Here is a 13,489-nt window from a genome sequence, read left to right on the forward strand (position 1 = left end):
TTGTCTTATGTTCCACATCTTTCAATCTCCTTTTGCAGTAGAAGACACCTCAATCACTGATCCTACATCTGACTTCACTGCAGCCGAACTACCATGCCATTCTGAGTCAAATACTTTTGATGAAAACAAGCCCATCGCTGCCAGTGGTACATATAACATTGACTTTTTTGCTGCAGAATCAACGACTCACACTCTAACCCGTTCTCTGAGCCTCCAGGGAGGAGAACTAGATAGTTCTGCTCTGTTGGACGGATCACCTTCAGGAGGTTTCCGTCCACACTCCGAGTCTTTCAGTGTAGGCACTGAGAGTGCCCCAGGGACACTCCGCAGGCCCAAGAAAGGTCGTCCTGGGTCTGTAAAGAAAAAGCCTCTTCTCAGACAGAACTCTAACCCAGAGAGCCCAAGGCCAGACTCATCCAGCAGCACCCCAGAAATTAAGAAGCGGGCGAAACCTCGAACAGCCAGCCCTCTCCAGGCTCAGGAGGAAACTGAAGGAGGCTCTGCAACACCGAGTCCTGGAGGAACGCAGCGAAAAGCCAGAAAGACCCGTGTTGAGACTCCTCCTCCCCTGCCAGAGGAGACCAATCATACCACCCAAGAGGAGAGCCTTATTGTTCCTGCCTTACCTTTATGCCAGGAGGAGATACCCCTCCCTGAAAGTCAAGCAGACAAAGAAGAAACCCCCATCCCTCCCAGTGGCTCCTACAAATGGGATCCAGACAACTTTGAGAACATCAACCCCTTTAAAACCGGAGGTAGTAAAATTGCCAATTCCCCTGTTTTGGGTCGTAAGGAGCCTGTGTGTGCCCCCATTTCCACCCCTCTAGAGAGTCCCCCCGTCCCATCTGAGGAACCACATTACCCCAGTCCACCCGCTCCTATTAGAGAGCCAGTCACGAATCCTGAGGAGCAGCCCATTATACCCAAGCGTCAGTCACTAAGACTGGAGTTTGACTACTCCGAGGAAAGTGGTGAGGCATCACATCAGGCCTCTCCTCCACCTAAGAAGCTAGGCAAGAAGCCAGGTGCCAAGATGCCTCTGAGGAAACCAAAGCTGGGGCTGAAAAAGGCGCCTCCAGCACAGACAGAGCAGCTGGACAACATTCCTCCGGCATCTCACAACAGCAACGAGGATGAAATCCCGGCAACTAAAGCATCTTACACCTTTGAACTCGACAAGTATGAAGATCCAAACTTGAATCCATTTACTTCAAGGAAAAGTATCACCAACTCCCCCAAACTATCCAGGCCGCCTTATAACTTTGATGACTCCATAGACCCTTTCAAAAGCTCCAACAAGTTGGCCAATTCCCCTCCTAAGACTTCTGCCTCATTTGAACTGTCATCCAATGACAATGATACTGAAAATGACAACCTCGGGGAATTAGAGGACCAGAACCAGAACAAACCTGCCAAGAAGAAGAAAACTCCCATCAAATCGTAAGTTCACTCTGTATTACCAGAGGATTGTCTATTCACAGAAAAGTCTGCATCAGTCTGTGAGGATTTTAGGTTAGTCTGTGTTTGTATGTGGTTCTCTAGCCAGTTTTGCCAGTGTCCTCTGTCTGTCTGTCTGTCTGTCTGTCTGTCACCTGTGTCTGTGTATTCTCATATGTCACAGGAAGTCCAGGGGTGTGTCTTCTCTATGTTGTTTTTTGTAAGTACAGGGACAATACAGCCATCCACCCTTTTGCCCTCTAATTCAATCTGGCCCTCTTTGAACCAGCATGTTGCCCTGTTGTCCCTATTAACAGAAACATCAAAATCATTTGCGCTCGCTATTAAATCACTGAAACTCATCAGAAACGTACCCATTTTAACTGGAGTATCCATGCCAGTTTAAATCACCCATAATCCCTCCAATAGAAGATCCAGTTAGTAAATTAATGCTATATTTCTATTGACTTATGGATGGATAGTGGTGAAAAACTCTCTTGTTTTTTGTTATTTTGCTTTCCTTTTTTACACTGAAGTATCTGCAATAATTTTGTTCATTTGTATCCAGTTGTAAGTGTTTAACAAAGAAGGTGCTGGTGCCCCCTCTGGTGTTCATTGTTTGCTATTGAGGAAAGAACGAAAGCTACAGTGTATCAGCGTGTGCCAGGATCACATACAGTTTGAAACAGGCTGGACCAGAAGCTACCTTTCTTTTAATGCAGTGAACTACAACTTAGTGATAATATTTAATCAAGGACCCAGATATCATAAAAAACATGTACAATGTCAACAGTATGTTTTATTGCATGTGAATTAGAGCAAATTTGGCTCAGACCACATACTGTATCTGATACTACTGCTATTTAATATATTTTTACAGGGATACATAACCCTTTTATTAATTCAGGCATGCATTACACATTAAACACTGAGCATAAAAACAACAGGGTCTATGCAGTCCTGTGAAAAACTAAGTACATCATTACTGCTTTGATAAAAATTAAGGGGGTAAGTAGTAGCCAGGTGCTGCTAATGCACCTGATTAACTGATCATCACTGAAGCAGCACTGTAAAGAAAGGTTGGTCAAAATTCCTCCACAACAATGTGAGAGACTGATAAAGTCTGAGAAAAAAGAAAACTGCATAGAGCCGTGTGAAAACTTGTTTTTGCACGTGACTGTATGTATTTACAGTGTAAGTAAGTGTAAAATTGGATAATTCCTTCTAAAGGTTGTTGCAAAGTTCTAATAATTAAGCTACAGTATTGTTTACCTCATCATCATGATCACTAAACCTGGAAAACCAAGCTGCTCATAACATAATATTAATTTTCCATTACTCTTCACTGTCCAGTTACTAACTATAGATTCAGCCCTCTTCAGAAGCATTTACTGTTCTATCCATTTCAGCCACACACAGTAAGCAGCACTGTTGCACATGTGGAAATGAACTATGCAAATTAATGTTTTTTGCAATGATGATTTTATGCAAAATCCAGTCTTTCCAACTAGCTCATATTTTAGCATCTACGACTACACAAATGCTATATAAATGTGCAGCAAATGCAGAATTAAATACAGATAATGATTGACTCTAGAGTTTGACGGTGGATCTTTTTATATCCCCTCAGTAATACTTTCAGAGTGAAGAGGTCGCCAAAGAAATCACCCTTATCTGACCCATCACAGGTATGTATCTGATATGCAATCTCGCTTGGCTCTCCCGCTTTATCTATGTGCATTTCTCCCTCTTTCATGTGTCATCACTCTCTGCCGCCTTTTTTTGTGTCGCAGGATCGTATACCCGCAGATGAACCTTCCTCCCTTCACCAGCAGGATGACCATGCCACAGATGAGGAGAAACTAGCCTCCTCCACCAGTCATAAGTGGGCAGCCCTGCACGACATGGATGGAGATTTAAACTCTGACCAGCAAGACTTTCCTCAACCGTGCGACCTTACATCCTTTGTTAATGAGAACAGCCTTCCTAAGGAGACTCCAGGTGAGGCATAACTGTCTGACTCTCTGTAACTCTCGGTAATTCAGAGCTTATGTCTGGATAAATCCTTACATACTGTATATGAATCAGAAACTTTAGCTTTTATTCATACTGCTGTGTTATTGATTTTTCTTGTGGCAGCGATATAAGTCTGCTGGCCCAATTCTGTACTACCCTCTGACCTTACGCAAGAGCCAACGCTTCCCAGAGGCTATCTGGTTCACCCCATCTGGGTCAGAGATGGGAAAACAAACAGCCCTGCTTCGTCCTCTGAACTCGTCAAACCAGAGCTCAGCACACCACTGATGCGTCTCTTCATTTTGTTTACTGTATCTAATGCTTTGTTTTGCCTTTCCCTCTCAGTACAAGACTATGAAATTGAGTACATGGAGAAGATTGGCTCCTCTTCCCCAGTGAGTATTTAATATTACAGAGAGATTGTATTTGAGCTTGTCTTATGGTCACTACTTTTAGTATTTATAGCATTTATTTTACATTGTTTGTGTGCTATATGATATTTTAGCTTTTAAAAGTAGATAGTCTTCGTTCTTGTTTTTAACCTTGTGTGTCTTTTAGCCTCCGTCTGCAAAGAAGCCATCTTTGTACTTGAAGTTGGACTCAGTATCTGACAACTTAACCAAAAATACATGTGCGCATGGATCTGAACCCAGCTCCCCCTGCACAGGGTAAAATAGTTTACTTGTTACGCTTGCAACTTTGTTTCTTTGCTGTACTACGTAATGGTTTTGTTAACGTATACTATGTGAGTTTTACACTGCATTTTTAAGTCCCTTTCTTATTCTCGTGTGTGCTAAGTGTACACCACAAATAATGTATAATGTATTCGTTTCAGCTCCTTCAGCAATGTTTTCATTAATGCTGTCGTCCATCATCTGCGATGCATTACATGCCGTGCCTTTCCCCGCCTCATCTCCTGTTGGGTTTTTCTCATTCTGTGCAGGAGTTTTGAAGAGATGGAGGCCCAGATTACAGCAGGTATGAAGACACCGGTGCTCAGCTCCCGGCCTGGCCCCGAGGGCTCTGCTGCAGACAAGGGCAGGAAGAGAGAAAGCGAGGTGCTCAGTCGAACACAGAGCACCGAGATGGAGGAGCAGGTAAGTCAAGTGCCTTTGCGGACATTTAATTACAGGTAATTTGTTGTGCATAAATGTAATTTACACTCATGTCTAGTCATTACCATTTAAGGGGAAACTGTCATGTTTTTTGATTTCGGAGCATTTGCACCATGCTGTTGTTTAGTCACAAGGGGGAGACAGTGCCACGCTGTAAATGCTTTGTCATAGGCTGTGACTCAGCCCTCCAAAGTGAACACCATCAGTCACAGGGATTCTTATTAAATCCTTGTCACTGATAATGAAAAGCCAGTCAGTCACACTAGGTTCCCAGCTCAGATTCAGCAAACCACCTCCCAATGCTGCCACTCAAAAAAAAATCTCAGCGCTTGCTTTGCCATGCTGTCCCCCTGCCCCCTCCTCCCTCCCCTTCTGCCTATACCTCCTGGTGCCCTTGAAGCCCCCTAGCCAGGGCCCCGTGGAGGCACTTGCGCCAGCCCTGGCCATGCCCCTGTTAGACAGGCTGTCTGAGTGTGACGACCCCCTGCAGTACCTGGAGCCTGACCTGGCTGAGACCAACCCCACAGCATTCGCCCAAAAACTGCAGGTGTGTTGAGAAACCACACAAGACCCTACTTGATAAATTTGCCGACCCATATTTGGGCCTTGATATTTGTCTCTGTGTGTGTTTTTGTACAAAACATTATTCCCCGTTGTGTCACTGTGTTACATCCTGCCTTTTCATTTTCCCATTTTTTCCTCCTCCTCCTCCATAAGTTGCAGGGTTTTTTTTAGCTTGCTGGGTAAAATAGATTACTGGTGCATAAAATGTAGATGGCAGATCAACTCAAATTTCATGTGTTTCCCTCTTACTCTGTCATTCTTGGGCTGCAACCTCTCCTCCCTTACCACTGAAATTCGGCCCTCCCAATGTGTGCGGCCAAGGAGGAGCTGGTGCTTGCTGCCCTGAGGATAGAGGCTCTGCAGGTAGCCAAAAACATCTCTCAGTGCCCCTCCCTCTCCACTGTAACCCCCCAGGTACTGCGCTGAGTCAGCCTGCACCTGCTGTATGCAAGTGTGTGTGTGGGTGAACAAGTGTGTTTGCAAGAGCAAAAGATGCATCTTGAATGAGGGATTAGCGAAACGCAGGTGTGTGTGAAATGCACATGTGCGTGACTGTGTGTGTGCGTGTGTGTGTGTGTGTGTGTGTGTGTGTGTGTGTGTGTGTGTGTGTGTGTGTGTGCATGAGTGTGTCTCAGCCTGCCTCTCCCTCCCCTTAAACACACCATTTTGAGTGTGACTGTGAATCCATGGCCTTATCAACATGGTGGCTGTATAGCTGCATCCACAGTCCCGCCACCTTCCGCGTCCCCACATTGGACTCTAACATGGCTTGATGCGTCCCAGCTCCCACCCTGACTACCAGCGAGCTCCATTAAGCCTTAGGAACCAAGTGCTGTGTCTTAGTCCCTTGCCTTTGTGATGCATGTTGGGCAACATGCATGTTGCCTGTTTCATGAGAAACTTACGTCAGCATGAATGTGACTGGGAATGTCTCACATTAGACTCGGCAGCTGAGGAGTTACATATTACGGTGCAGATCTGTTGACGTTTCATGATCACCTCCCCAAATCCCAGGTCACATTCTTGTTTTGTGATTTGGTCCATCTATTTGACTAACAGTACTAACAAAACAGCGTTAGGCAGGGTAAGTAGTACCTGGGAATTTGCTGGTCCAAATTCTGAGGCAGGTGCTGAACTTAAACTCTTGCAAGAGTTGGAGCAGGGCACGCACTTCCCACCTACGTCTTTCCTTCCATGTCTCATTCTGTTGTCCCACGCATTTTACAGTCTCGTCTCAAGAAACCCAGTACTCGCCGGTGGAATATCAACGGTTCACCCTTACTCAAAGTAAGCGCAACATAGTTCCCCCTGTGATGTGTTCACGTCCACCCATAGCGCAGTCCAAGTACTTCATTATAAACACATAGTTTTAATGGCTCAGTATGTCAGCAGACCAGATTAATGTCCTGAATATAAGCTTTAAAGGTGATTAAAGGTGTTCACATCTGCACTGGTTAAGAATTATAGCTTACTTTTTTGTAAAACCAAGATAAGGGCGATAAACGCTATTATTCATAGAGTTTGAAGGTAATTGCACTCCAATTATAGCTGAAATTCAGCACTTTAGCCTCCTAGTAATGGACTGTGAAGCCAAAACTGTCATCCAAATTCTTGCAGACTCCACTAGATTGTCTAGTCTAATAGATCCATAAGTTACAGAGAGTCCATTAATTTGCTGCCTACCAAAAGCTCTTTGTGAGCTGTTATGTGCAGTTACAGCTATGTAGTATGTCTGTTGTAGCCTTTGTGCATCTAATAATCAGTCCTCTCTGTCTTTGGGGGATGTGGCTTCGACTTGTGTTTTTGGGTCTTTTTTGTTAGCATTAAATCTACAATTAAGGCATTTCGTGTAAAGAGAGGTTAGATTTCAGTGTGCTCACCTTGTCTGTGTCTGAAATTGCGTACTAATGTGTTATTTATTATGCTGATATCATGTGTGTGTTTTTTAGCCAGTCCAAAACATCTTTGCATTACCTGTAGTACATGTAGTATATTACATGTAGTACCTGACGTGCAGACTGTTTCTGGAGGATTATTAGAGTGTGCCAGCAGAAAACACATCTCACAACATAACAGACATTGCTCAGTGATGAGTAAGGCAGCAGAAATTAAACAATCCAGTTTATTTTCCTTTTTCTATTTTTTAGTCATTACTTTGTGCATCTCAGCTGAGGTTGGGTTACCATGGTAACTCATCTCCAACTTGAAACCTGGCTCTCACTTCAGTAGATAAACAACAGTGAACATTTTGAGTGTTTAGTTCATGGCATTTGGCATGGTATTTCAGGTGCATCATTGAGGCTTTATAGACGTGAGTCTTTCCTCGCAAAACAAATACAAAGCAGGTTATCGTTAAAAATCTGAATCCTGCATGTTTTGTCCCATGCAGTACAGTCAGTGCTGTTAATGAAAAGTCTGTGACATTTGCCTGAAGTACTACTAAACGAAAAAAGCTCTTTATTTAACATGTGATTCAGGATGATTTACTAAAAGGGGCTTTTTGTTAGCGGATTCTTGCTGCAGCTTTACCAAAGAACCACAGGTTTGATTTGTTTCCTTAAAGTCTCTGAACCTGAACCTTTCTGTATTGGTAGATAAAAACCTAATCAGTATCTGACTGATGTTTGTTGTTATATGTACTTGACCGTTTCTGTTCAGAGAAGTAATGCAATTAGCTGTACAGCCGGACCAAACACTTAACTCTTTCCAAAGTAGCGGTAGACCTCTCCTTGTCTCCTGTGACCCCCCATCATCAAATCCTCCTGTAATCCCTATCTACCAAGGATAGCTAAATCCTTTTCAGAGTTTTCAGGGACCCAAACGTGGTACTAGAACAACTGTATTTTAATATGATAAAGTGAGGAGGCTTTTATTTATTTTGTCATAGGTTGCAACGGACACTTGGAGATGCATTTGGGTTTGTAGTGTCTATACTTTAGATCCAAAGTCTGACTCTTTCTAATGATTAACCCTGAAGATTTTCTGATTCACCTTAGCCCTCATCACATTACAGTCTCTGTAGCTGTAAAAAAATGAGTTAAATCCTGTGATTCTAGGAACAACGGGTAAGACCTGTTAACTATGCTCTAACATGCTTTAACATTAGACTAACATATCTATCCCTTGCTGCCCAATCTGCCCCCCCCCTAACCTCCCTCTCCTGTATACTATCAGCTGCTGCCCACCTTCCCCTCTGTCTTGCTTGGACCCAATCACATTCAAGCTCTTTCAATGAGCAGTTGACCAGGACTGCTCGGCTGGGGCCAGCATCAGCCAATAACACGGCTAATACTGTGGCAATGAAGACTGTTTCATCCAATCATGTAGCAGCTGACCAAGTCTTCAAGAACATCCCTGGCTTGCCTCATTTTGTATTGTTTTTGCTGTGTGGCACATTTTGATATAGTTTGACGCTGCCTAGCAGTTTGGTTCAGTCCAGAATGTGCGAGTGACCCTGAGGGCGAGGGTGTCCTGCGGTTGCCACAGCCTCGTTGGTAACAGGTTATGTTTGCGTTCCTTTCTCTCCTCTCCTTTGCTTTCCGGAAGCAGCACAGAGACGTGTCATCTTCACTAGAGAGTGGCGTGTCCAAGAACTCGCTGTACTCCAGGACCACGGCCAGCTACATCGAAGGGGAGAGTCCCCACTTGCCCAGAGAACTGGACCACTCTTTGGGAATTGCACGAGAGGAGGTGCCCTGAAAATATTTCTTGTTCCTCCGTAAGTCATTGTTTGTTCCTTTAAGTCTGCATCTCACATTTAATGAAATGATTTTGTCTCCATCCTCAGATTGTGACAAAGGAGAAAGAAGTGCTGGAGTGGCAGAGGAAGTATGAAGACAGTCGACAGGAAGTGGTGGAGATGAGGTAAGAAGAGACACCTTGGGTTGTTATCGCTTTCATACACCAGGATCCCACACGCAGACACTGAAGCATGAATCTAACACCTAGCTGTGTTTCGGACTCCGCCCATTATCAACCGCCGAACCTCTCAAGCGGTTTATCTCGCTTAAGGTGTCAGACAAGGCCATGATTAACGGGAGACTGGATAGCCATTTAAAAAAATCAACACCTCGTCCTGTTGGCAAGGAGTAGAGATAAATAGATGGAGATCATGTGATGTAAATGTAGAGGTTTTACTGTTAAAAAGTTATATGTGAGAAAATATCCTAGGTTATGCTCAACTGAGCTCGTAACTAGCAGTAGCTACACTTGTTTCATGATGATCAGTCTAGGTTAAATTCATAGCTTCCAATTGGGGTTTTGGGAAAGATGTACAGTAAAGAAACTTTACTGTGTGTCAGCAGGTGGCGGGTGTCAGCTGTCTGCTGCTCAGTTAGTGTGGATAAGTCGGAGCTTACTTCATTTGAATGATTAGACTTTGGATAAGGAGAGGCTAAGAGGCTAAGGGGAAGGCATGGCTAATCTATCCTCTTACCTCTGGAAACTTGCTTTTAAAAAGACGAAGCTTCGTACTGGGTCCTGTTGCTTTTCTACTAGTTGTGTCGAGACACTTCAAACAACAGAAATTCAATTTGATTTTGAAAAGTTGTGCAGTAAATTTTGGAGCTAATTCAAAGCAAATTCTCCATTTCCTCTAAATACGGCGCATTTACTGTAAACCTGGACGGCGATAAGTAGCTTACAGGTGTTTGCTGGAAGGGTTCGAGCAACAGGCGGGTGGTGCAGGGCTGCACATGTCAGAGGGAGAGATGGGAATTTTTGGAAAAAATAGACTTCTTGGTATTCGATGTGAGGAGTCTTCTTTTTTGACTTTTTATGTGACATATACTGAAGATTTGCAACTTCTCATCCACAGGAGAATTGTAGCTGAGTATGAGAAGACAATTGCCCAGATGATAGGTGAGTTCACGTAACCATAAGCACGCAAATTTCATTTTAAAGCTGCTATTTTTGTTTCCCGTACTCTTCCACTTTATTTTACTCTTGTTCATTTGCAAACTGATCTGCTATAAGGTCCTTGTGAGGCCTTACCCAGTGCTACTGATCACAGATATTTGAATCTTATTTGAATTTTTTTTCTGTCCTTTGCAAAATTTCGCTTTTCTCTGTGTTTGCTTTCATATTTGAATGACGTGAACTGAATCCTCATGTCAGTGGAGGGGACAGCACTCTCCTTTGCCCGCTCTTGTTCAGCTTCTCTGGACTCATTAAATTTCACCGCAGGCTCACACTCCTGCATTATTCCTGCTCTCACCCACATCTTCCTTTCCACCTTTGAACATCCCCGAAGATTTGATTTTTTTTCTTTCACTGCGACCGGCTTTTTCTTTTTCCTACTCTCATTAAAGCACTGTCGCACACAGGAACAGTCTGCCTCTGCTAATGTCTAACACTCGGCTCTGTCACGTGTCTTGCCCTCCCAGCTTGACTTAACACAGTCCCTTCTTTTCTGTTCTGCTCCCATCTTTGCCCCCCTTACTATTTGATAACCCTGACAGGCATGCCAGGTGAGTAACGAGGAATTGTCTTTCATTTGTTTGTGTCAGCTCGCATCTCTCCATCCGTCCATCAGAGAGGGGAGCAGCTGTGCTCAATTTCTTCATCTCATTCAGAGCCATTCATTCATTTGTTTGGTTTTTGGGGGGGGTTTGGCTTTCACCCTGTAGGCTGAGACTAGTTTTTAAAAGAGAGACAGGACTGAATCTAATGAGTTTTAAAAAATGACTTTGTTGTTGTTATTGTTCATGTAAAGTACAATATTATACATATTCAGTCAGATGTAATACACACTGTAAATCTGTACATGAACACGTGCACTTCACCCATGACTGGCGATGGCTGTGAAGTCATTCATGCAGATTTGGTGAGTTAACCGAGTTGCTCATCGATGGGAAATGAAAGGGATATTTGTAGGCTGAAATAGTGTAGGCACATTGATATTTAACACTGAAAGGTCTTGAGGCCACTCTGATGTTTCTCCTCTGTTTTTCTTTTCTCATTGTTCAGCTTTTTGTGTTTTGCATGCTACACTGGTTTATCAGAAATCCTCATATAGTGCAGTAAAACATCTTGTTGAATCATACTACCACAAATACATTTAGATATATTGTGAAAAATGTCAGAGAAGTCTTTTGTGTGTGTGTGTTTGTGTGCTGATTGGGGTCTTTTAACAGTATTTTTACCCATAACAGCAGTTTCTTCACCTAGTAGACTCTTTATCTGCATCCTCTCTATGTGTGTCCATCAGAGGATGACCAGAAAGAGAAATCTCTTTCCCATCACACCATCCAGCAGCTCATCATGGAGAAGGACCAGGCACTGGCCGACCTTAACTCTGTGGAGAAGTCTCTTGCCGATCTCTTCCGTCGTTATGAGAAGATGAAAGATGTGCTGGAGGGCTTTCGCAAAGTAACACAATTTATTCCCAGGTTTTTATCAATATGAACATCTCGGTTGGTCATCTCAGATTTTTTTTACTTGCCCCCTTGTGTCACCCACATACAGAATGAAGAGGTATTGAAGAAATGCGCTCAGGAGTATCTTTCAAGGGTTCGCAAGGAGGAACAGCGATATCAAGCCCTGAAAATTCATGCAGAGGAGAAACTAGACCGGTGAGTCTGTGCATATTCTTATTATGTCACATTTTCTGCAATAACTGTGTTATTTTCGCCACCACACTATCTACACTGTAAATGTAGTACAGTAATGCAGTGTCTTATGTGAATGCAAGTAAATGCTGGTGCTTTTTAAAGCTGCTAATTTTTTCACTATGTGCATTTCAGTTTTTCTTACTTCCTGAGCACAAAAGCTCATGAACAATATAAATTTTTGACTTCAAATACTTTGGTTTAAATGCTTATTTCAGTTCTTTGTAGTCATATTTTATTTATTTATTTTTTCTCGATATGTGATGTGATTTCTAGCGTTTGTGGGACTGAGAACAGTGTTGAAGTTTAGCTAGCAGTGAGTCTCCATAACATTGGTACTTTCCTGTACCAAAAACTGTTCTTTAAGTGTACAGCATAACTTATTGTCTGAGCTGAATTATGTTTGTATATGAGTCAGTGTAATTGGAAACAAGTCTAGCTAGCTAGCTAGCAATGAGTCTAGCTAACATTGCTAGCTGAAGCTAAACCAGTATTTACAGTGGCTCGTATCGAAACATATTTCTATAGATTACATATGATCCATATTAACTCTTTGTTGACTTTTATTTGCTTTTTAGATTTTATAGGCTTTTGTGAGTTGCGAAGAGGTGATTTCTTGTATCATTTGTGTGCCTCCAGGGCCAACGCAGAGATAGCTCAGGTGCGGGCCAAGGCCAAGCAGGAGCAAGCTGCCTCTCAGGCCAGTCTGAGGAAGGAGCAGATGAAGGTGGACTCTCTGGAACGCACTTTAGAGCAGAAGGTCAGTTTTAGGATATAAGAAGATATTAAATTAAAATTTTCTAAAGTTATCCAAGTGTATAATTTTTTGTTGCTAACTGTTTTACAGAATAAAGAGATCGAGGAGTTAACAAAGATCTGTGATGAACTAATTGCTAAGATGGGGAAGAGTTAGCAGGCCACATCACAATGAAGCCAAGCAGAAAATGAAGAGAAGCACTCCTTCTCAAATTGATGGACCTCTAAGACCAAAGTGGTCTTGGGGTTGTATTTCCTACTGACCATGTGTATACATCATCCACAGGATTGGCTTCCTCCTAATTACTCTGTATATTTTTGATGTTTCAGTGTATCGTACTGTATCAGGGGGTCTGCTTTCAAGTTTTATCATATCACTAATGAGTATGCCTGTGTGCGCGAGTGCGTGTATGATAATGAGAAAGTGCAAGCATTGTTTATGGGTTAAATTATCTATTATGATGTTGCCATGACAGCCACTGAGGGAGAAGACTGTTTACCCACTCCTGTTATTGTCTCCTCTTAATAAAGAGAAAGATAGACTTTGAAGGTGAGAACCAGATTGTTAGAGTTATCCATAAAATGGTGATGCACCACTAAGAGAATACAAGCGATCACTATAGATTCTTGCATGTGAGAGATAAAGAAGAACTTGTAATGTTAATGTTTGTATATACTGTAGGAAACAACAAGACTTGTGCATTTTTGATAGTTATTCTGTTGTCTTCAGCCACTCCCCTCACATAACATTGTAGATATTTGTCATACTTGTCATAGCTTTTTTGATGAAATTGTGGAACTTTATTTTTGGGATTTTATTTTGATAAAAAGCAAACTAATTGTGACTGTGTTCAGTTGTGACCAGAAGTAATTTAATTTTGGATGAACCTGTCCTAGTCCTGCAATGGTTGTTTGTCACACTGAGGAATAACTTCTCTGCACAGCTACTGTACAGCATCTGCTTACAAAGTGCAATAAAAGATGGCAATACAG

At 42.7% G+C, this 13,489-nt stretch overlaps 1 protein-coding gene across 14 annotated transcripts in view; it reads left to right on the forward strand.

Moving 5' to 3' along the window:
- tacc2 (transforming, acidic coiled-coil containing protein 2) overlaps window positions 1-13,489 on the forward strand; it is a 44,563-nt gene extending 31,074 nt beyond the window's left edge. For 2 of the 14 annotated variants that reach the window (XM_080868254.1, XM_080868249.1), the window contains 17 exons: window positions 39-1,440; window positions 3,068-3,125; window positions 3,231-3,438; window positions 3,799-3,848; window positions 4,012-4,121; window positions 4,397-4,550; window positions 4,969-5,115; window positions 5,454-5,546; window positions 6,360-6,419; window positions 8,020-8,049; window positions 8,682-8,822; window positions 8,920-8,996; window positions 9,949-9,992; window positions 11,341-11,501; window positions 11,598-11,704; window positions 12,380-12,500; window positions 12,588-13,489. In XM_080868254.1, the coding sequence (XP_080724380.1) occupies window positions 39-1,440; window positions 3,068-3,125; window positions 3,231-3,438; window positions 3,799-3,848; window positions 4,012-4,121; window positions 4,397-4,550; window positions 4,969-5,115; window positions 5,454-5,546; window positions 6,360-6,419; window positions 8,020-8,049; window positions 8,682-8,822; window positions 8,920-8,996; window positions 9,949-9,992; window positions 11,341-11,501; window positions 11,598-11,704; window positions 12,380-12,500; window positions 12,588-12,653 (3,029 nt within the window). In that variant the 3' untranslated portion in view covers window positions 12,654-13,489. Of the gene's footprint in view, window positions 1-38; window positions 1,441-3,067; window positions 3,126-3,230; window positions 3,439-3,798; window positions 3,849-4,011; window positions 4,122-4,396; window positions 4,551-4,968; window positions 5,116-5,453; window positions 5,547-6,359; window positions 6,420-8,019; window positions 8,050-8,678; window positions 8,823-8,919; window positions 8,997-9,948; window positions 9,993-11,340; window positions 11,502-11,597; window positions 11,705-12,379; window positions 12,501-12,587 lie in introns of all 14 variants that reach the window. The other 12 variants (XM_080868255.1, XM_080868257.1, XM_080868256.1 and 9 more) reach the window with 12 other exon arrangements.

Source organism: Rhamphochromis sp. 'chilingali' (genome assembly GCF_963969265.1).
Source record: "Rhamphochromis sp. 'chilingali' genome assembly, chromosome: 20".
Taxonomy (NCBI): domain Eukaryota; kingdom Metazoa; phylum Chordata; class Actinopteri; order Cichliformes; family Cichlidae; genus Rhamphochromis; species Rhamphochromis sp. 'chilingali'.